The 23,807-nt window shown below is 39.2% G+C and overlaps 1 protein-coding gene across 14 annotated transcripts in view; it reads right to left on the reverse strand.

Annotated features, from left to right (window-relative positions):
• The window catches only part of SORBS2 (sorbin and SH3 domain containing 2), a 197,991-nt gene that overhangs the window by 86,922 nt on the left and 87,262 nt on the right, over positions 1 to 23,807 (reverse strand). For 9 of the 14 annotated variants that reach the window (XM_079779510.1, XM_079779508.1, XM_079779506.1 and 6 more), the window contains 2 exons: positions 5,923 to 5,972; positions 1,047 to 1,139 (listed from right to left, as the gene is read on the reverse strand). In XM_079779510.1, the coding sequence (XP_079635636.1) occupies positions 1,047 to 1,139; positions 5,923 to 5,932 (103 nt within the window). In that variant the 5' untranslated portion in view covers positions 5,933 to 5,972. Of the gene's footprint in view, positions 1 to 1,046; positions 1,140 to 5,922; positions 5,973 to 9,593; positions 9,749 to 23,807 lie in introns of all 14 variants that reach the window. The other 5 variants (XM_079779516.1, XM_079779514.1, XM_079779505.1 and 2 more) reach the window with 2 other exon arrangements.

The raw sequence follows: 23,807 nt of genomic DNA on the forward strand, positions 1-23,807 counted from the left end.
TGTTTTTCCTCAACAACGTGGGATAGTTCAGGACCAAGGACATTTTGAACATTTAATCAACGACTACGTGCATGTGTGTACAAGATACTGGCGTGCACAGTGAGAATTAAAATGATTCCAACACTCTCCATCCCTTTTCCACTTCTGCTCCAAAATCCCGCAAATAGAAATAAAAAACAAAGAAACCCCTCTCTCCCTGCAAGTAACCAGCCAAGAATCAAACCTATCCATCAGCAAGAGGTGCAGGTCTGTTCTGGGTCTGGAGTCCCTGAGGCTGTCAGGCTCACGTGGAGCTGCCAGAGCCACGCCCCTCTCAGAGCAGACTGTGCCTACCAGCTTAGGTAAGTCCCCACAGACATTTATTAGAGATACCCACCTCGGTGTCTGCTGGAACATCACGTTCCTGATTACCTTCTAGAGTACATGCATATCTGTGGCTGCACCCAGGTATACACGTGGTGCTAATCTTAATTGCACCAAGGTGTTTAAAAGTACGTTTAGAAGGATCTTTGCTGACTGGATTAAAGGAAGGTTTAAGATCTCTTTCAAAACAAATGATCATCCTGTTTGCAACCTTTGGCGAAGAAGTGAATTAATAACTATTCAGTTTCCTACAAACCCCTCTCTCTGACCCCTGTGTCCCCACCCTTCAATAGTTTTTAGCTTAAAAACAAACAAAACAACAAAAGCAACTATGAGTTATCTTGATTAAATATTGTTACTTTAGTTCATAAGAGACAAAAGCTTAAATAGTTATTAACACTTGCAGTTACTCAACACATTTTTGGCAAGTCACTGTTGTTTTTAATTAGATTTTTAAAATGTTTTCTACAAGATATCAGTTTCCTTTGGCTTTTTTTATTTTTAGAACAAAAACAGTCAGGAGGGATAGGAGCTATTCTTGAGACAAGAAATATAAGAACTTGTGGGACATTCTCAAGGTATTTACAGTCACTTTCTTCATCCAAACAAGATAATTCTGGAAAGAGAGAAAGGTCAGACAAAGCCATTCAAGTGTGACATTCTGGGAGTTAGTGATATTATACCTGCAGCCAATAGGTTTGGAGAACTTTGAACTCTCTTCACAGATGTTAATGTAACAGACATGGCGGCACGTTTGCGAGCACACCCACCGCTATCTGGAAGCAAAAAAATGACATAGCAGAAGCCACAGCAAAGGAAAAAGCACATGCAATCTCATGCATTTTAAGTGGAATGTGCCAGACATCCATGGGGAAAGATGAGCAGTCAGAATTAGTAACCAGGGAATCCATACGCAAATTTTACAACCACCCAAACTCAAAACAAAACAAAACAAAATAGCAGGGGTTTGATTTAGAAATAGATGTCAATGCTTTAATAAAATTTTTTTTTAAAAAGGATTTACTTAACATTTTATGGTTTTTCTTTAATGAAAACATGAAAGATTAAAACTCAACTTTGTTTATACCATTTGCATTCAACTGTTAAATTTTTAAGCAGCGTAACTAGCTTTTAGAGTTATGAATAAGCTCTCTTTCAGGGTTAAGAGCCATAATATAATATACTTTTTGTAGCCATCATTTAGGCTTACTGTGTTTTAGCTATTATGAATCCTGAAGATGGTTTTAAGCACCTCTTGAAGTAAATGCTGTTAACAGATATAGCCATGATATATTTGATATACGGGATTCTTAAAGAGAAATATAGCATTATAGAAATTCTATGTCTTCCCATAGTTACTATAAGTTATGGAAATAATTAGCCTAGTTGAAATCAAGACAATATTGACACATAGAGTATTGAAATGACCATGCTAAAAAATTAATTTGTTTTTATACTTTTGAACATGTATATGATGATCTACCTATTTACACTTATGCAAATATCAACATGAAGTAAAGTAAATGAAAAGGTACCAACTATTACAATGTAATATAAGTTTCGAGTTACAAGACTTCTAAAATTGAAAGGTTAATGTTCTATTTATGAACAGATTCCAATTCCATTCCCACATTCCTTTGTACATGGAATGTGCAATAAATAGTTTTTCTCATTCCCCTGAAACCAGAATAACCTAAGTTTAATTTTTTTTGAAAGTTATAACAAGGGAGACAAATAATGTAACCACCAATATGATAACATAAATCATTATATATTGCCACATGCTATTCTTATTTTTTTATTTTTTATTTTTCAGTTACAGTTAACATACAATATTATATTAGTTTCAGGTGTACAATGTAGTGATTAGACAGTTATACTTTTTGTTTATTTCTTAAGGAAACGTATCCGCTTTGTTTACTGAACATGAAGGAACTTAAGAATGCTTGGAAGTATGATCTGAACTAATTATTGGTAAAATCACAAGTAGTAAGGTCAGTAGACCTTAAAATTGGTGGAACTGTCCTCATATCAAAATACAATTTCTTAAATATGTTTAAAATAACAGTTTCCTAATGCGGATAATAATGAAATTAGAAAAATGAAACAACACAAGAAAGTCAAATAAATCAAAGACTATAATTCAAAGACCCAACATAGAAAGACGTAAATGGTGGAAGCATACAGCTAAAGACGTCTTTAAGAGAGGCACCCATGGGATACAGCCAACTCTACAAACGGAAAATAGCTATGAGGGATGAGAGTTTCTGATAAATGGAGGGAATGTTTTTGAATATGCGGTTGTAGCAGCTCCGATGGTCTAACAGGGTTGTGTAGTCAAGGGTATTGAAAGTATGAACTGATGGCTCTTGAAGAGATTTTATTTTCTAGTTCTATTAATTCTGAACATCTGAAGACAAGCAGTGAGAAAGACGAAAAGGGGGGATTTCAGAATGAGAAGATTCAAGGTCATTGGTTAAACCTATGGTTCCCAAACTGTGTTGAGGTGCCCCGGCTACCTCAGTTGATTCATGAGGGTTTTGAGGGATATTTTACATGTTTTAGGAAAACTCACGGTATCTATTAGATACTGCACGAACTACTAGCCTGAGTTAGTTTCCAGTTTCACCATAATAAGGCTTGTGTTCTCTTCCTTTAGATGATATTATATCTTTGAAAAGTTGGATTTTTGGTGATAGCTATGACAAAAAAGCAAGTGCCCCATGGAAGACATTTTGGGCATTAATGAGACTGGTGATGTACAATCCGAGTCCTAGGTCTGCAGGGTTTTGCAGTGCCCAATAAACACACACGTTCCATTGGTTATTAACTGCATTCATAAAGAACAAAATAAAATGATTATTTTTTCAACGTAAGTGTATTATTTTTTTCAAATTGCTTCTGAGTTGACAGAATATAAGTACTTTGCCTCTAGATAATTAATAAACGGAACTGTTGGGTATTTCTTTTGGCCTGAGAGTGTGGGAACCTCTGGGTTAAATGACATCTATATTCTAAGGAACTCTAAGACCTAGATGAAATAAGTGAAGAATCTGTCTTTATTAACAGTTTAATAAGGAGCTTGATTAGAAAAGTTGAGGCATTTGTGAAATTGCTGGAACAGAGAAATCTATTCTATCCATTTCTACTTACTCGTGTGTTGACACTTCCTGTGATTTCTTAAGGATATTTATAAGATCTCAAAATGAGGATCTGTCTTCAGGTCATTCTGAAGAACCCTAGTGCCATTCTCACCTTTGCCCTTGTAATGACCTGCACGGCGACAGTCATGAATGACTTGCACCTCTTCCTCCCAGATGCATGATTCTTGGGAGCTGTTTCCATGGCTGAAAACACTCACATGGGTAAAGCACATACAACAAATTACTTCCTGTCTTTCTCTCTTTACTTTCTTCCAGAGCTAAGATTTGCCTTAGAAAATAATGGGTCACAGATTCTTAGAGTGGAAAGATAGCATGTTTTGTACATATTTCTATACATCGTTCAGAGACTTTAGTGTAAAAAAGGAATACATCTCCTCTGGCACACTTACTACGTATTTGACTAAAACAAAAAGCTGCTTTGCTTGATAACAATCTTTTTTTTTTTTTTAACTTCAGTGACTGACACATAGGTATTTAAATAGTAATATATGTCTTTAGTGATTAGTAGGTAGATAATGAAGACTAATTTGATTTGTTAGATATTTCAGTACTAACTTTTACCAGTACTTCATTTTGTAGATATAGGTAGCAACAATGCTTTCTTCACCTTCCTACAGCAATATTTACACATATATTAAAAAGTGGCATGTTTTTATAATAGCACTATGGTCTTAGTTTGGAATTTTAAATAAAGGGTTTGTCACTTCTTACCAATTTTGTGTGCCTAAGTTTGAATATCATATTTTACACGCATATGTACATATAGGTTCACTGATATAAACAAAATAACTGTGCAAATTAGCATTCTACATGGAGCCAAGCTCAATCCTTTTACATGAGAGGATGCGTTAGAGGGTTATATTCATGCTGCTATAGCAGAAACCTGGCTCAAGTACCTTAGCGACCTAAACAAATATACAAATGTCTATTTGCCTACTTTGCCATTAGAGTTGGATTCTATGCATAGGAGGATTAATTATTAGATGCATTTTACATGAATATGGTATCTTTAGCATAATCACATATTACAGATCTGTCATGATAGGGTTATGATAAATAGGAAGTCAGCATTCCACAAGGTGAAGGATATTGGGAAGTTATGTCTTAAGTCAACTTAAGTCTGTGAGAAGATGTCTCAGAACGATTATGGAAATCAATGCCTTCCCAGTTATTATTAGTTGTGGAAATATAACTTCCTCCTGTGGACCTTCGGCTGGATTGACTGCAGTTTCACAACACGACTTATCCTAGTTCAGCTACAAGCCGTCTATTTTATTTGCTTTCTTCAATCTCCTTTACCTAATACTATTTTTTCTTCTATTTCCCATGTCTAATTCCCATTGTCCAAATGCCTTTACTTGGTTCATCTCCAGGGTTATAATTTCTCTGGGTTTCTAAGTCTTCCTTGTATATTTTGACTGTCTCCACTATCCTCTTCTTGCCTGTTGCTCTACATATCTATGAGTTGACTACATTCACAGGGGCCAGCTGACCTCGAGTTTAGAGGTCAGTTAGGCCAGGTTTCTGCTAAGGGGCAGCCACGGCATCACGGGGAATGGGGCATGTGTCTACACTTGATCTAGGGATTAGAGACCGGTTCTCACCAGTGGTTGCTAATCCTCCCTTGATAACAAGAGACAGCAAACTTTCCAGTGATTGCTTGCAGATAGGAAACAGTATTTTTTAAACACAAGTTACAAAATTTCAGTGAGAAAGTTGTTTTCCAGAATTACTTACTATCGAATATAAAGATTTCAGGGGAGAAAAGGTGAAAATGTATGTTAAAACATTTCTACCATGGGAAAAAATTCATGTACATAGCATGTATCACAAAGACTGTTACAATTAATCTGTATACAGTACAGAGTTCAGAGGCATCCGTGTTGTTAAGCTAATTGGAGATACTGTTCTCACATCTAAAAATCTAATGCTTATGACTTTAGGTGTATTGTGTATATGGATTAATTAAGCTGATTTCATAGGAAGCTTTGGCACTGTCCGCTTACTGTCAGCATAAAGGGTTTATAGAATGGGAAACTTTAAATGTTTTCTACTAGAGCAACCTGCCTTTGAATTTAGCCTATTCTAAGAAGGATTTCAAATGTATACATGCATATGGCATCCCACCTCTTCCTTGGGTACATAGGAATTAATTTCAAGACATGATTTACAGAAAAAAATTGAGTAAGAGTAGATAAAACCAAAAATTCTACTTTTGATTGCTGTAAAACTAGAACATGAAGACAAAGACATTAAGTAATGAATGTACACTATCCATCTAATCAGAAACTCAGGATCACATTTGAATCAGCAGAGTGCTAACCTAATGATTTAGGGCCAAGATGATGTTTAGAGAGCAGGGCTGAAAAGGTTAAAACTAACAGAGACGGCATACCTGTATTCATTGTGACCTTGGAGGGTTTGTTATTAAAGTCTTCAGTTTTCCTGTAGAAAAAAAAAAGATGTTTTAATTTATTCACCAGCGCGTGGAACAAAATATCATAACATGCAATTGGTTTTTGTTTTTGGTGTACCTGTGAGTTAATATCTCATTATCATTAGTTTTATTTAAATCAGGGCTTAATAAGGTGGGCAGAATTTATAATTCTATTGAAGTTAAATTTCAATTATTATTAGTCCTATGCTCATAATTATAAACTTAAGTTTTTATTTTACGGTGGCCATTAGTGGATGAAAATGAAGAAAAGTTCTCATTTTAAAAAATTCAATTTCTCTCATAAGCATCTATATATATAAAAGCCTAAGCAACTGTCGACTGGTTGCTGTGATGCACACTGACCACCAGGGGGCAGATGCTCAACGCACAAGATCAGGCTCCCTCCTGTCTGGATTGGGTCTTCGGGGTTCAGGCCAAAACCAGCTTTCCAACATTCCCCTAAGAGGGCATAGGCCAGGTCGAGGGACCCCACTGGTGCACGAATATGTGCACCAGGCCTCTAGTTTACAACTAAAAGGTTTTGCTCTTTAAGCCTGAAGAGATCATTAGTTATAAAGTGTCACCTTTCAGAATTTTAAAATATACTCAGGAACTTGGAAATCTTACATATATTATTCAATTTATTATATTCAATTTATTACTTGACCAATTTATTACCAGGGAATATTTAATATATTTAATATATATTTTGAACAAATAGCCAAGGAAGATGAGATTCATCTATTTTTTTTTTTTTTAAGATGCAGGAAATAAATGTTTACTACAAAACCCATTTCTGTGTCAGTATCAGATGCTGTGGCTTTTCCCACTGAAGTGTTTGATGGATAACAATTGAGATTAAGTCATTAAAAATGGTTGCGGCCTGGCTGGTGTGGCTCAGTAGTTAAGTTTCAAACTATGAACCAGGACAGTTCGATTCCTGGTCAGCCACATGCCCAGGTTGTGGGCTTGTACCCCAGAAGCGGGTGTGGAGGAGGCAGCTGATCAATGATTTTCTCTCTCTCTCTCTTCCTCTCTGAAATCAATTAAAAATATACATTTTAGCTGAAATCGGTTTGGCTCAGTGGATAGAGCGTCGGTCTGTGGACTCAAGGGTCCCAGGTTCAATTCCAGTCAAGGGCATGTACCTTGGTTGCGGGCACATCCCCAGTAGGGGGTGTGGAGGAGGCAGCTGATCGATATTTCTCTCTCATCGATGTTTCTAACTCTCTATCACTCTCTCTTCCTCTCTGTAGAAAATCAATAAAATATATAAAAAATAAAAAATAAAAAAATAAAAATATATACATTTTAATGAAGTGTTTGCAGAACAATGGTTGTTGTAGAAAAACGGTTTTTTAATGTTGAGTATTATTTTATGACGCATGCGATGACTTAGTTCTTTCCCTGTCATATCATCTTAGCCCATTTTTAGAGTTTCTGATTTATCCACACCCTAAGACCAAAGAGGAAGGACACGCTGTCTTAGGAAGCAAACCTTACAAGAGCAAGAGCTCTCTGGAGATGTTTAATCCCAGCCACCTGCCTTTGCTAATGGCTAGGGCCTACTGCCGGATGGACATGAACTTTCCCAACACCACTCACCGGGTTGCCATGTACATTAACACTCTAACATCTGATAGTTTAGAAATTTATTTATACTTTGTGGATGAGTGGGGATAACGTTGAAATGAAATCATCTGTCATGATTTGTCAAAAAGGACTTTTGATAAATACAGTTTTCTTCAATCCGCAAAGGGCACCAGCTGAGCTTCTTTGGCTTTCTTATCTGTCTGCCTGGTTCTTGCCTGCTCCACCTTTCACAATGTTTCTCCTGTCCTCATGTGCTCTGCTCCACTCATCATCTATCATTTTCTTCCACTATGGCCATTGCACTTCACCTCTGTTAGAAAGCTTAGTTTTGTTCATTACTACTGTGAAATTCTAATAAAATTAAAATGCGACAACAGGGGGGTGGGAGCATGTGTGGGGAGGGGTGTGGGATGGGAATGGGGGGATGAGGACAAATATGTGATACCTTAATCAATAAAGAAATTTTAAAAAAAATGCAAGCACCAGCTAAATATAATGATATCTATTTTCTCTCCCAGGGTGGGGAAAGAAATGGTGAAATAAAATAGCATGAAAATAGTAATAATTAGGGAGCTTTTTCTAGTCAGATTCCCAATGCTTTACTAGAGAATTACTTATTTCCAGGGACTTTAATTTTTTTTATAACATTAAGTCCCTAAATGTAACCAGTTTTCACCAGATGGTTTCATCTTCATCATTTATCTAGAGCAGTTTTACTTATATTTAGCAGCTATTGTTGGAGGGAGATTATAGCATTGTTGGAATTTGAGATTTTATTAATTTATACTTAACTATTTTGAAAATGTGTATTATTTCAAATGACTATTTAAATCTGTTTCTTTTTTTGTTTCTTATACAAATCATACTTGGCTTATTCGTCAATTCTTTTGGGCTATGAATTTTTGCAAATTTATTGGGAAATACATTTTGTGACAATTTTGAAACATGGACTATACTGTTGCTTTATACTGTGAAAGGAAGAGGATGAATTTGCATATTGAAATAAACGGGAAAATTATACAAAGAAAAAATAGCATAAAAACGCACCTAAAAGATATGAGATATAATTATGAACCAAGAGGAAAAGGATTTTATCTTTGATGGCTAGACTGAACTAACTGATACTTTGGTACTCAATGAGGGTGAGGGTAATGAACATAAAGAATGAATACAATCACCGTGCTGATATCCACCCCAATTTAATTTCAGAGTTATAAACGGAAAACAATTCAGATGCAATTCTTGTTTTGTAGTGCTTTCATACCACCCAATTGTTTTCTCTGTCATATGGAACCGAACACCTAGTACCATGATTTTACAGTGGAGTTCACAATAAGACTTCATAGGCCAATTGACGTTAAAATGTGATTTCAGTGCGTACAAATTAACAGCTCCACTCCCCCTCCCCACCTCCCCCCAGCTTTCTCAGAATACACAGAGAACTATGACACATCACTAAGAAACTGCTGGTAGCCTGCACACCACCTGTGTTGAAGGGACAGAGGCCAGTGAACCGGGAGGAGGCGGTGGTCAATGCAGGAGGCTTGAGAAAGCTCCGTCAGACTATTTATTTTACTCTCTCAGTAGCAAAACTCCTAACATGTTAACCTTAAATGGACAAAATAAATGGAAAGAAAACCCTCAGGGGATGTCTGTGACCAAGGCTAAAACAAGAAGGGATAAACATTCTCCAGAAATTGAGGACTGCAAGGACATTCCCCAAATTCTCTTTTCTCACTCCTTTCCAAGAACACTTTATGTTTAAAACTGTTTCAAGTTTTAAAACTGAATGACAAGGTTTGGACTGGAGCACTACTGATGGATGGGATATTAAATCTGTCTCAAAGGTTGGGCTCTCAGAGTCCAGCACCTACGGATAAAACATAATGGTGCTTTTTATAGTGAGTTAGAGAACTAATTGTCAAAACTTGTTGTTTGAATTCAACTGCATATATTTACAAAATAGCTGACACTCCAAAAGTAAAATCGGATTAGCAGGAACAAAGACAGGCACCGCAAATCCTCGAGCGTCTCACCTTTAAAGTGATGTATCCTGTTACTTATAAATGAAACTTGCGAGGTTTTTAGACTTCACACCGTTGTACATGTCAAAATGTGAAATGACTAACTTCCTAGTCAGGCAAGATGTTTCCCAAGTTGTTAAGAGCTGAGTGATGGAGCGCCCCGGAACCTGAAACCCAAAAGCTTCTTGGGTGACTAATAAAAATGCATGATTCCCTTTCCATTATTTGCACAAAAGCCATTAACAAATCCATGACGGAGAACTCTCTTTAGACAGTCTACACTGAAGCGGATCTAATCCCTTTTGTTCTGTTCTGAAAGTGTGTCTTTGATTGGACTTACATAACAAGCACGGCTTATTCTGGAAAGCATCAAATTCCTGGAGGGTTTGCGTGCTACCAGAAGAGACAGTATTTCAAGTATTTCCTTAAATTGGAATTGAACCAGGGCCAAGGCAGTGAGAACTGACGGTAAAATGCAGATTGCCTTAAACCTCAGCAGATAATCCACAGAGCAAAGAACTCGGGGCATTAGAGAGTCAAAAGGGTGGTCAGCAGGGGGTGTGGAGCTGCATTTACTTAAATTCAGTTCTTGCCAAAGTTTCTTATGAAAGGCAACTTTATAGGTATCTGAATTTTTGTATAGCAATGGATTTGCTTTTTGTTTGGGTTAGAGCAGCTTCACCCCCAATAAGTATATGGCAATAGTTGGTGTTGGTTGTTCATGCATGGCCACAACATCGGTCTGTGTGTATAGTCTTTTAATTCTGCTTGAATTTCTTTCAATTATCAGACATCCCATTGGATCTGTGGATCAGAACAGCCTTTTATTCCCCACATGCACTGGGCAGTAGACGGGGTATTTTAACTTCTGAATGAGGGTCCTAGGAAGACGTTTGGTTGTTCATGCAGAGGCACCTACGTGACTGTGCCCAGGATCTTGTAATTCGGCTTGAGTTCCTTCATCAGGCATCTCATTCTGAAGGGGAGCAGAGGCAAATCCTGTCCCCAATTTTGGCTGAGAATTGTGTGTCACTTTACTTTTGTAGACTTGAATTTAGGCATCAAGGCCATCTAAACAACTACAGGACCCAGTTTTAGCTTGGTTAATGCGAGAAGTTGCCCAAAAGATTGTTCATGGAATAATTGTAATCCAATAATTGCTAGGGTTTGTTTGAAGTTAATCTATTCACAATTCATAAATAATATTATTCAGAATAAAGGGCACAGTCTACGTGGTAAGAAAACATTGAGGGATGTTTGATTTTTTTAGAGATCTTTTTGAAACACAAGAAGGAAAAAATGATACATATTAAGGTTATGCACCAGATTTAACCTGAATTTATTTTGAAATGGGATCATGTGTACCTCTTTTTCTGGATAAACTACCCTGAGTGGTCAATACATTCTGCTCTCTTTCTGACTGGGGTAGGATTAGAAGTGTTCAAAAGTGCCAAATGATTTCATTATTTAATTTTGCACTCGGATGTCGAGTGTGACTCGACACAGTTAGCATCGGTAGCAGCTCAAGAAAAAAGCAAGCGAGTGCAAAGGGTTAATTATAGTCAAATGATTTAATGCAGGTGGATGATGTTTCTTTTTACTTATCTTTTCTAATACTCTGTCAAACATGCTGCTTTGAAATTTGCACAGGAAATAGCCCAAGTAGTTTATTTTGCCCTTTACAGTCCTTGAGGTTAGACACAGAAGAATCCACCTCAACTCCTCTTCTGAATGGCTCCTCTTAATTGACAGCCAGTATCTGATGCCAACGCACAGGCTCCCTTGCCTCTGGGTAGGTGGTACCAGTCACCATGGTCAACTGTGAGCACGGTTGTGTATGCTCAGAGTCCGCAATAAGAACTCTAAATTCCTCCCACTGTTCCTGGGCTAGTGGTGCCTGAAGATGGGCCCTTAGTATTCACGAGCCAAGTTACCCACAGCCTGTAGGCGTGAATGCTGGGGTCAGGACATATTCCACAGCATTTGTAGGAATCAGAAGAAACCACCATGAGGAGTGAAGAACAAAAGCACACGAGGCCGCTGCTTATTTTCGCAGGAATATACTAGGTATTCTTTGTAAGCACACCAAGTCTGCCATGCCTGGAAAAGTCTCCTGAAGAACAGCACCATATGTTTCCCAAGGAGATCAGCGATTTTCCTTTTGAGTCTTCAGAAATGCAAGCTAGTGAAAATGCTGACATATTTTCCCTAAGACTGTACTGGTTAGAAGTAAGGAGACACCACCTGGTCAATAATTTTCTCTCTGATACTGTTCCAAAGCCTCAGAGTCTGTGATCATTCTCTTATTTAACTGTAAAAGAATGTGGATTTTTTTTTTAACACATGAAATGGTCTTGAGATTTAATGTTGCTCTAGTATCTTACTTTCCTGGTAATTCCCTACTTTTATATTGTGATACTTAGGAGTGATTACAGGGTCCATCTAAATACTTACAAACACATCTTTTTTTCTCGAAGTCATTTGAGTAAGTGGGTAGTACAGTGCTAGAAAAAGGCCATTGGCTTCTATTATGTGTATCAAAAGCCAAACGGATTCCTAATGAAAGGGAATGAGATGCCTAATGGCGGTCTGGTGAGGCAGGCACATTATCAGAGACCTCTAAGGGGTGAGAATACTGGGGCACATGCTACAGGGGAACTGAATAGTGTGGGAAGGAGAGGTCTCAATTCTGCCATATCCAGCCACGTCAATGACCTATGCCAGTGCCATCACCATCTGCTTCGGCAGTGGCAACAGCAGTAGGATCAAACCTATCCCCTCCCCCACCGCAGCAAACCATTCTCAATCCAGCCAACTGACATCTTTCCCATTCACCCATATTTCGAATAGCTTGAGGCAGATCTTTAGCTTTGATTGAGTATTGAGAAAATACTCTAGACTTTCCTGAAAAAAATACAAGGGGCATTATTTCATTGCTTTAGATTGAAATGAGCAATTGAGGTTTATTAGGTTAATTTGTATGTATTCTCCCATCTTCTAATTATCCACCCCCAACTTAACAACAATAATGGATTTGAAAAGGAATCCTGTTTTCCAGGCAGTGTTCTTTCTTCCATAAACAGAGCCTTCTTTTAGCTGAGGCTTTACCACCCCCCACCCCCCTGCCTCCACACACACACACCCATATTGCAGGGAGCAAGAGGAGACAGACCTAAAGAAACAGTTGAATCAAACACATGCCTCCTGGCCCAGCTGAGCCACTGCTCCTGTATCTAAAGGCATGTGACACGTAAAGGTTGTGACAATTAGTCTTTTAAAAACCTTTTTCATTGACTTTGACGGCTTATAACCCAAGGTGATGGCCGGAGGAAAGAGATGTCTATACAATGTCTACATAAAGAATCGTGTGACGAATTACAGAGTCATAACAACATCCTGATATCAGCCATTCCTGTTTAGTTTGTTAGTGAAAGCATCTTCCGTTCTTTTCACCATTGTATAGAGTACCATACAATTCATTTTTGAGGAGCAAATCTCTGATCATTTAAAAGAACCATTTACTTCTTTGTTTTCAATTTGGAAGAAGTAAAACTGTCTCTACGTGCAGATGACATAATGTTATATATAGTACACCCTAACACTCCATTAAGAAACTGTTAAAACTTGCAGATTCAGTAAAGTTGCAGGATACAAACTATGGAAAAAATCAGTTCCATTTCTATCCTATATAATAAAAAGCTAATATGCTAATTAGACTGAACAGCAGAACAACCGATTGGACGACCGTCCGGAAGACCTTCTGGACAAAGCTGCGGCTGTGAGGGCCAGCCTAGGCTATGAGGGGCTGTGAGGGCTGGCCGGGGCTGTGAGGGCTGGCTGAGGCACCTGGGGCTGCAAGGGCCAAGCCCCTTGCACAAATTTCGTGCATTGGGCTGTCAGTTGGACATCTCCCAAGGGTTTCCGGGCTGCCAGAGGGATGTCTGACTGCCAGCTTAGGCCCTATCCCCTGGGGAGCAGGCCTAAGCTGGCAGGTAGACATCCCCCGAGGGGTCACAAGCTGCCGGAGGAATGTCTGACTGCTAGCTTAGGCCTGATCCCCTGGGGAGTGAGCCTAAGCTGGCAGGTGGACATCCCCCAAGAGTCCCGGACTGTGAGAGGGCACAGGCCGGGCTGAGGGACCCCTCCCGCCCCACCGAGTGCACGGATTTTTGTGCACTGAGCCTCTAGTGTTTATATAACTTAGTAATGTCCAAGGTCATTGTATACCACCGGCATTATTATAAATTTGTGTTTATATATGTCTCAGATATGAAATGGTGAAACTCCTCTTGCTCCATGGCATTTGAATTTTGAGGGAGGGAGGTGGTACACATTTGCTCCAATTTTTTTACTTTCAGAAATTAAATAATACTTCTCTTACAAAGCTTATCTAGAATGAAAATATGTTAAATCACTTTGTATAGATGTTATGGTAATTTGACTCATTTTAGAAAATCCAAGGAGAAAAAAATGGGCCAATGGGGGGAAATACTGTCTTTGAAGAAATTTTGAATTTATTAACATTTGAAACTTCTGGCATTTTTGTTGAACAATCTGTAGTTTATGACAATATTCATTTGGATCTAAAGAAAATAGATACTAATAATAGATATCTTCTATTTTCATTGTTAAAATTATTTACCTCTGATATCAGAAATGTAATATTATTATCATTTATATATTGCTGGTTCTTTGGAGTGCAAGATGGTTCCCTAAATTTTAGCAAGAAATTTGGCATAATTCTTCATGACATCTCTGTGTGCTCAGTGTGAAAGTGTTAGGGGAATCCTCGCTGAATGAAAAATTTTCAGGAGTGCCTCTCCCTGGCTGTGTCTTCAACATTTTCATTCTGGGGAAAAATAGGGTGGCATGCTTATCAATTCTACAGAAGGCACACACACAAGAAAGGAATAGGTAATAAGTAGAAAGACAGATTATGCTGACGGCTGAATTAAACTTTAACAGGGATAAATAAGAAGTTCTGCAACTTGGCTAAACCAAATATTTCATGATTAATTGAAAAATTTATTTCTTATAACCTTATCTGAAATAAGTCTAGGAACTTTAGTGGGCTGTGAGCTCCATGTGATTAAGATTAAAATATAATTAAATCAATGACCAATGGTGGTAGAAATCCAGGAAGATTATGGTCCCACGTTTACAGCCATGCTGGAGCCTGCTTGCTTGATTTCAGAGTGTCATCTTTTAGTGTTTGCGCATGAACGAGCTTGGCCTGGATGTGACGTCCTGGGCAGGCTCAGAGGCTGTCACCGAAGGCTGAGGGAGTCTGGGTGAGGCCACTGAGTGATTTGGTGGAAGGACTAGTGTGAGCTGCCAGGTGACTGTTGGCAGCAAAAAGAAAACTATTGACATGTACCCTGATGTTTGTTTGTTTTTTTCATCTCAGGGAATTCATCCCAGTGACTTTTAGGGTTAATGCTCTTAAATAACCCAAATGTATGCTTTGCGTTGACAGGAAGACAGATAGATAACAGTAGCACCTGGAAGGTTCAATATTTCCTTAAAATGTACTGAATTTAAGAAACATGTTATCCAAATGAAACTTTCTCTATGCTGTTTTTTTTTTTTTTGGCTGTTATTTTCTTTTTTTATTAAATTCATTGGGGGTGACATCCTATATAATAAAAGCCTAATATGCTAAGTGTCCTGTTGTCCAGTCAACCAATCAAAGTGTAATATGCTAATAATATGCTAAGGCCGCTCAACCGCTTGCTATGATGTGCACTGACCACCAGGGGGCAGACAATCAACTGGTCAACCAGTCACTATGACATGCACTGACCACCAGGGGGCAGGTGCTCCGACCGGTAGGTTAGCTTGCTACTGGGGTCCGGCCAATCAGGACTCAGCGAGATGGGCTGGACATGCCCTGGAGTCCTTCTGCGGTCCTTCCCTGGCTGGCCAACCTCTTGCATCCCTCCCCAACCCTGATTGTGCACCAGTGGGGTCCCTCGGCCTAGCCTGCACCCTCTCGCAATCTGGGACCCCTTGGGGGATGTTGGAGAGCCGGTTTCGGCCCGATACCAATCAATGCAGGAGCTGCCCCCTGGTGGTCAGTGTGCTCCCACAGGGGGGTGCTGCTCAGCCAGAAGCCGGGCTCATGGCTGGCGAGCTCAGTGGCTGTGGCAGGGAGCCTTTCCCACCTCTGTGGCAGCGCTAAGGACGTCTGACTGATGGCTCTCCACTGGGAGCGGGCCTAAGCCGTCAGTCAGACATATCCCGAGGGCTCCCGGACTGCGAGAGGGCGCAGACTGGGCTGAGGAACCCCCCCCCTCCCCCGCCTCCCCCGAGTGCATGAATTTCGTGTACTGGGCCTCTAGTTAGTTAATAAGATTATACAGGTTTCAAATGTACATTTCTATGATACATGATCTGTACATTGCATTGTGTGCCTACCATCCTAAGTCAAATCATCTTCCATCACTATATACTTGATCTATGCTGTGTTTTTAACAATCAGGTTTACAACTTTCATCAGAACTACCAGTAAGTGTGTTGAGGCTTCTGAATTATACAGCAAAACGGAGGGTGGATATCTATTGCCCTTTGGTTCAGTGAAATGCCAACGCAAATGACCTCATTTCTAGTTCTGACCCACTCACATGGTCTCAGCATTCTTCATTTTTTTATACCTAATATAGTCCTCATACCCTGCCACTATTTAAAGCGAAAACCTTCACTTATAACATCCAAAAATAGGCAAAGAAAACAATATACAAATTTATACTTAAATTATACATTGGAGAACTAGTGAATCTTACTTGAACGAAGATTTTTGTTTCATAATACCCTTATTTATTTGACATGGCGGCTAAACCTAGAAATGGTTGAAACACTTTTTAAGATATTGTTGGGTATATTTAAACATATGTAGCTAAATCTTATTTGATTTAGCCATAGTAGCTTTGGCTCAGTGGATAGAGCATCGGCCTGCAGACTGAAGGGTTCCAGGTTGGATTCTGGTCAAGAGCACATGCCTGGGTTGCAGGCTCAATCCCCAGTAGGGGGTGTGCAAGAGGCAGCCGATCAATGATGTTTCTATCTCTCTATCCTTCTCCCTTCCTCTCTCTCTAAAATCAATAAAAACATATATATATTTTAAAAGTTAACAACTTTTTTGTGGGAGGGGCAATGCCAGAAATATACATATGCACTAATTCAGTGGCTAGTAAGTGGCAGAGTCAGGATTCAAGCCTTGTATATGAATGTGCGCTTGGGCAAATCATGTGTTTCTTTGGGTCTGAGCTTTTTAACTTATAAAATGAAAAGTTTGTTTTAAAATTCAAAAGCACATAAGGTCCTTTTATGGTCTGAAATTTGCCTACATCCAACTCTTCTTATATTTAGTTGACTAATGTGGATTGAACTTTTTTTAAATGATTCATTTGCATATTAAAATCCAGAAGAAAGAGACTTTTAAAGATTTGTATATCTAATAGCTTCAGAATGAGATGGCTATATACTGACATGAGTCCAAGCCATCATCCAAAGCTGACGGAAGACGGCTTACCTGCCTAGTTTACTTCACTCCAGAAACATGACCTGTAGAACTCTCGTTATATAACACGTCTTCCCATATTGTCTCAAGTGCCATTCAACTGAGATGATCAGTTACAGGATTTCACTTGCCAAAAATGTCCGTTTTATAAATCTACACCAAAAAAAAAAAAATGTGTAGAAAAAGAAATTTTGGTTAATAAATTATCATCACCTTCTAAAAACTTTTTCATCACGATGGTGTGGTATTGGTAGGGACATTGGAGGTGATGAGAATCACTGATTTGTTTGTTTGTTTGTTTGTTTGTTTCTATTAGAGTTTGCAGTAGAGAAGACATTCAAAACAGATAGGTCACAAAATGCAGTTTTGCATTCCAAATGTTACATTCTTTTGCATATCTCAAATTTCAAAGAGTAAAGTCTGTTGGCCTTTGAGGAGACAAAAGGCTAAAAGATCTAAGCACATTATGTTCAAAGGCAATATTTTCATTACCTTTTTCTTGCTGGCTAAAGCAGTCAGGTCATCACTTGCTAAATTACAGCATGGGAAATACAGTGACATCTGGAGTTTTTTGTCATGTGGATGATGCCAGTCTTACTTATGATCTACAAACCCTTCAATCAGCCTGTTCCCTCTTTCAGAAGTTTCTGAATTAGAATGTTAATACTTAACATAAGTTATGATTGAATATATGTGGCTGTTTGTGGTACAACTATGTGATAAAGGTATCATTAACTTAAAATGATTGGGAAAGACAAATTAGGGGAAAGTTTAAATTATGGAATGTTTGTGACAAAGCAATTTATTTTCTCTCAAGAAATATAGATTAATTCTAGGTCCAGGAAATAAAGCCAAAAATAGATCCTTTGGGGTCGTATTTTAATAAACACATAAGAATGATTTGTACATATGACATTAATTTATATGCAGTCAATATTTCAGAAGGCTTATTTTATGTAGTTTAAGTATTTATGTTAACATTTTACTTAAGAACCCAATATCATCAAAAGTATACAACAGCTTGGACCCTCATCAAATTATCCCAACTTCTAAGTTGGTATGTCTAAGTTACAATACAAATATAATTAATATTGATTTCCCAGTTTATGCTAGGTTCATGATATTTCCCTCTTCCCAAACCTCACACCATTTTTTCCAGTATTACCTACCCCAGAGAATGGCATCATTCATTCATTATTTTTTAAAAAACATATTTTTATTGATTTCAGAGAGGAAATAAGAGGGAGAGAGAGATAGAAACATCAATGATGATAATCATTGATAGGCTGAGTCCTGCACACCCCCCACTGGGGATCAAGCCTGCAACCTGGGCATGTGCTCTTGACTGGAATCGAACCCAGGACCCCTCAGTCCGCAGGCCAAAGCTCTATCCACTGAGCCAAATCAATTAGGGCATTCATACATTATTTAATTCATTAAAATTCCTGTGGCACATAGGTTAAAAATCACTGATTTAACCAGTAGTAAATTACTAATTTATATAATATATTTTAAACAAAATCATCTTTGTTGTGTGAACCTTAAGCAGTGACATGACCGGTCATTTTGTTTTTCCAAGAGGAGAAAACAAATATTTATTTTATAAAATCCTCAGTATAGAAGGATTATCTTACTATTCTTTATTCCAACCAAAATTAGAACAACACAATGCAAACAAGCAATCCCTGGACTCTTTTATCTCTTAATTATTTGTAATATAATATAACAAAATTGATTATAACAGTGGACAATGATTGCTGTTATTTTGGGGGTATGTCTTATGTATGTACAATCTGATACACTGTGATCCTTGGTTCATGACAAAGTGTTATCATAGCTCCTCCTACCTCTTCCTCCCTTTCTTCCTTATCATTAAACACCTACACACCCACCATCTAAAACAAGGTAGACTCTGATAACTAATTGCATCGAACCAGAAGGCCTCACTCCATCCTTCCCCTCTACACCTGAAGTAACTATTACTCCAGTCCTATGTGGGTCATTCTCTTGCTTTCCTTTTTATGTGGTTTCATTGATTCAACAGAGTAATAAACATACTTGTATGTTTATTTATAAGTACTGGTAAACATACTAGTATGTTTATTTTAGTTGTTTTATCTTTAAAATGATGTCATCATGCTGGATATAATTATATTACTAAGTTTCATTCATATTGTTGCCTGTTTCTGTAGTGTGTTCATTTTGCCTCCTGTATAACATTCTATTGTGTGAATATAATATAGTTTATGCATCTACTTTCTTATTCATGGACATTTGGATTGCTTCTAGATTTTTGCTGTTTTGAACAGTGCTGCCATGTTCATGAATATTTATGTACATATTTCTTACAGCTATGCTTGTTGATTAACTGCTTGCCAGAGAGCTTAAATGATAATCATAGCTCTTACTTAAGTGCTTTCTGTGTGCCAGGAACTGTTCTGACAGTAGTTACATATATATTAACTCATTTGAGCCTCACGACAATCAAATGAGATAGCCACTGTTGTTATTTTACTGATTAAAAAAATGAAAATTCAGAGAAGTTAAGAAACATGCCCAAGGCCACACAGCTATTAGCTAGCAGAGTCAAGTTTGGGAACCCAGGTAATTTGTGTTCTTAAACACTGCATTATACTGTCTTTCTTAGATCTAAGAACCTGAAGGATTGCAAAGTGTGAGTGTGGGACTGCCGTAATTTGGATCAATCAGTGTATGCTACGCCTGTAATGAGCAATACTGAAAATGTTCATGGGCATTATAACTGCCCTAAAACACACTTCATATCAACTTCCTGGTATGTATTTTTAGATGGGAACAAAGCTCTTTGCAGATTTGTTTCCATGAGGTGGCCACTGTTTTTGACGCTAAAGGAATACCCCGAGACAGGGCGGGAGTCCTCTGATGCCTTCTCAGGACGTCTCTGAGCCAGCATTCTACTGAGGTCACCGGCACGGGCTGCCCCAGGCCCATCTTCGTCCCCCCGTAAGGAGCCAGGCTTCTTCTATGCCTTTGAGCTGAGGTGGCTCTCACAGAATCAGATAATGAATTGAAGTGACTTGGACCCTCACTTCCCAGGAGGAAGAGGCTTCTGGATGAAGAGCAAACCCTCATCAGTCAGTCAAGCAGCCTCCTCAACAAGGTCTGGACGGCGCGGCGAACATTTCAAGCTCATCTGCCCTGACGTGTGTGTGTAGTACAACAAAACAATAAACATTTCAGCCCAGAAGCTATATTGTCAGAGGTACACGTCAATGCAAAGACAGGAAGCACACAGGGCACCTGTTTACTTTGCAAGCAGCAAAGCCATCCTCAGACCGCCCTCTGTTGGCTCCACTGATTCCTCCTTCCTCCCGATTACGGAGGTGTAGCCTCAGGAGGAAGAATGAGCCATCAGATGGATGAGTCATGTTTTTGTTAGGATCACAGAAACGTTCAAAAGTGAAATCATGTTATTCAGCTGAAGGAACCTTATAAAAAGTAAATTACTTCATATACATTTGGCAAAAGACTGACCAGCTATTTTGAGTTCTCCCTGGAGTTATCTCATAGGTTCTTTCCACCCTCCAGGGCGCCTGCCGCTATCTCTCTCCCTTCCTCCCTTCCGGGTGCTAATGGCAGCCTTCAAGCCAGTACAGCAATGGGGAAAGGCCCTACAGTAGCAGTAGTTTCAAAGTGAGCGTCTTTCAAAGATGCAAATAAAATACTTTTCAAGCCAGTTCAATATTATCTTTATCGTTATCATTGCTTTTAAAATCTGATTAAAACATTATGTCAGCATTTCCCAACTTTAGCCATATTTGTATCTGTGGCTACCTGTGTGTGGATATATGTTTTTCTCTCTTCTTTCTCCATGCAGTTTTTTCAATATATATCAACGCTTAAAAGTCAGAGCTGATTATGTATAAACTTGAGTTCCCCTTCTTTTGTTTGTTAAGAAATTCAATTCAGTTCTTATTGTGAACCCAAGATCTTTCCAGTTTAAAAATATAAATGGAAACTGAATTTACGATAAAGGAGCTTACATTTTGCTAAAACTTACTGGTAGGTTTAAAAGAAAGACCAATTGTTTGTAATAGGGTAGGAATAATTATGGGTGACTTCTCCGATTTTCCAAGTGTTTGCGATGCATTCTTGTTACTTTTTAAATGAAATGAAAATAAACGTATAAGTAAATCATAGCATATCCACATGCCTACGTTTAAAAGAATAGATCCATGTGACTTGGCAGGAAAACCAACCTCCTTTTCCCTATCATAAGCCTTTGATGTTCTCAAAATCCCGGCTGTCCTTATCAAAACCACACACACTTGCTTTTCAAAATTTGGTTCAAGCTGCTCCCATCTCCCCACCCGGGCCCAATCACCCACATCTTTGCAGGTTTCTACAGGCTTAGCACGGGGCCGTTCATCTGACATTGAATCATAGACTCTCTTGCAGCTTTCTGCTATGACTGCCCTTTTATTTAACTTTTCACATGCATTGCCTTTCTCATATGTCATAAGCACCTTGAGGGAAGAAACACTTAAAGTCACTTAAAGTCACAGGCCTCAGTTCCCTCATCTGTAAAACTAAGGGAACTAGGCCTCTAATTTTTGTTAGTTCTAGTACCCTAGGATTCTTGTCCCCAGGACTGAAAGTCACCATCATCATCTTAGCTTTGCTTGCACAAAACTTGCCCTAACCGGAGATCTGGATGCCTAAGCTGTAAGACAGAGAGTGCGGCCTCGTCCCCAAGGTCTGCTGGCTGAGGATGCCTTGCTGCTTCTCATCTTGGGACATAAAATACCCTCATGTTAGTGACCAAATGGTATAAAGTGTTTGAAGTTATTACTGATGTCATTTTTTAAAAACAAGTAAAGGGCAATTTTTCTATTGCTGGTGGAGTGTGTCTGAGTTCTCCTATTTGATATTAGACTACATTTACCCCAGAATTTCAAGATGGATGGAATGCATTTCCCCACAGTGACCGCTTCAGTCCTTTCCCCCATGAAGGCGCGATGCCTGTATTTGCATTATGGTTCCTAGTTGCCAGCACTGAAGTGTTTTTCGTTTTTGACTTTGCTGAGCGTGGAAGAGACCGGCTGCTTTCCTGCTGTAGGAGCCCCTGTCTTACCAGTTACGGAACTTGAGTCATGCGTTAGCGGTGCCTGCTAATGACAAAGTGAACACTCGCCAGTCTGCTGCCCACTGCGAGGGAGGCCAGCGGGGAGGCCGCCGATGGAGCTTAGAGAAACCAAGCTCTTTGGGTAAACGCGGATGGGCCTTCAGAGACGCACAGCTGAGTCATAGCTCTGTTAGGAAATGGCAAATAAATGTGTCCAAAACGTAACACGTATATTACTCACTAGATGTTGGGAATTGCTTTAAAAAACAATTTAATGCCTTCTACGACCCAACGAGATAGAATTGTGTGAGAGATGTAGGCAACTTGTTTGGACAGATATCGTGTTTCTCAAGTTCAACTAGAGGACTTTGTAGGAATGTATGGGTCGCATTGATGTTTAGTTCAGGTGGCCTCTTGCTGTATAGCGTCATCCAAATGAGGGCTAAGGGACAAGACACCCACAGCCGTCACAGAGCAGCTGAGGCATGTGGTTGGCACCCGGCCACCCTTGTTCCACGTTTTCACCTCCCGTCGTCTTTTTACATTATTTTTTCTCTCATCATAATCGGATATCTACTCCTCCCAAGCAAAATTCCCAAACTTATACAGGGGTGTAGGCAGTCATACTTGAGGCAATCTCAGAGTAAGATGTGATGTGTTTGGCCTGGCCAGTGTGGTTCAGTGGTTGAGCTTTGACCTATGAACCCGGAGGTCATGGTTCAATTCCTGGTCAGGGCACATGCCTAGGTTGTGGGCTCGATCCCCACCAGGGGGCGTGCAGAAGAAAGCCAATCAATGATTCTCATCATTGATGTTTCTCTCTCTCTCTCTCTCTCTCTCTCTCTCTCTCTCTCTCTCCGCCTCACTTTCTCTCTGAAATCAATAAAAGCATATTTTTTAAACTATGTGATGTGTTTGAAAAAGGGGCTATGTCACTGAAATTAGTGCTGCTTGAAGAATCCTACATTTACTTCTCTACCCCTGCCTGTCCTCAGAATGCCAGACTTAGACTATCACTGCCTATTCACTGTGCCCACTTAGATGTCCCCCAGACACATCAACCTGGCCCCTCATTCCGCCCCACCATCCATCCACCCTTTCCTCCTAGAACATCTCCCTTCTCTGTAAACAGCATCACCATTTCGGTTGCCCAGATCAAAGCCAGCGACATGACATTTGACTCAAATTACCCCTTACATCCCTTCCCCTCACTTATGAGCAAGTCCTGCAATCTCTGCCTTCAAAATAGATCCGGAATCCTAATACTTGTCATCACCTCTCCACTGCCACTCACACCTTAGTCTAAATCTGAAATGTTTTAGTAGCCTTGTGATTAGTCTTCTGTAGTCCACTTCTATGACCTGCATTCTACTGTTCCCAAGTTTCTCAGAATAATGTCTCCAAAATCCGAGAGAGATCACTTATTCTCCTGTTCAAAACCCTTCAGTGGCCTCCCATCTCCCATCCTCTCCAGGGCCTGCAGGGTCCTCCATGCCCTGAGCCCTCACCATGTCTCTGGTTTCATTGCTGCCACTCTCTCTTGCTTTGTTGACTCTGCTCTGAGCTCTCTGACCCTCACTTCTTCTTGAATATGCCAAGCCTA

Source organism: Cnephaeus nilssonii (assembly GCF_951640355.1).
Source record: "Cnephaeus nilssonii genome assembly, chromosome: 8".
NCBI classification, from domain to species: domain Eukaryota; kingdom Metazoa; phylum Chordata; class Mammalia; order Chiroptera; family Vespertilionidae; genus Cnephaeus; species Cnephaeus nilssonii.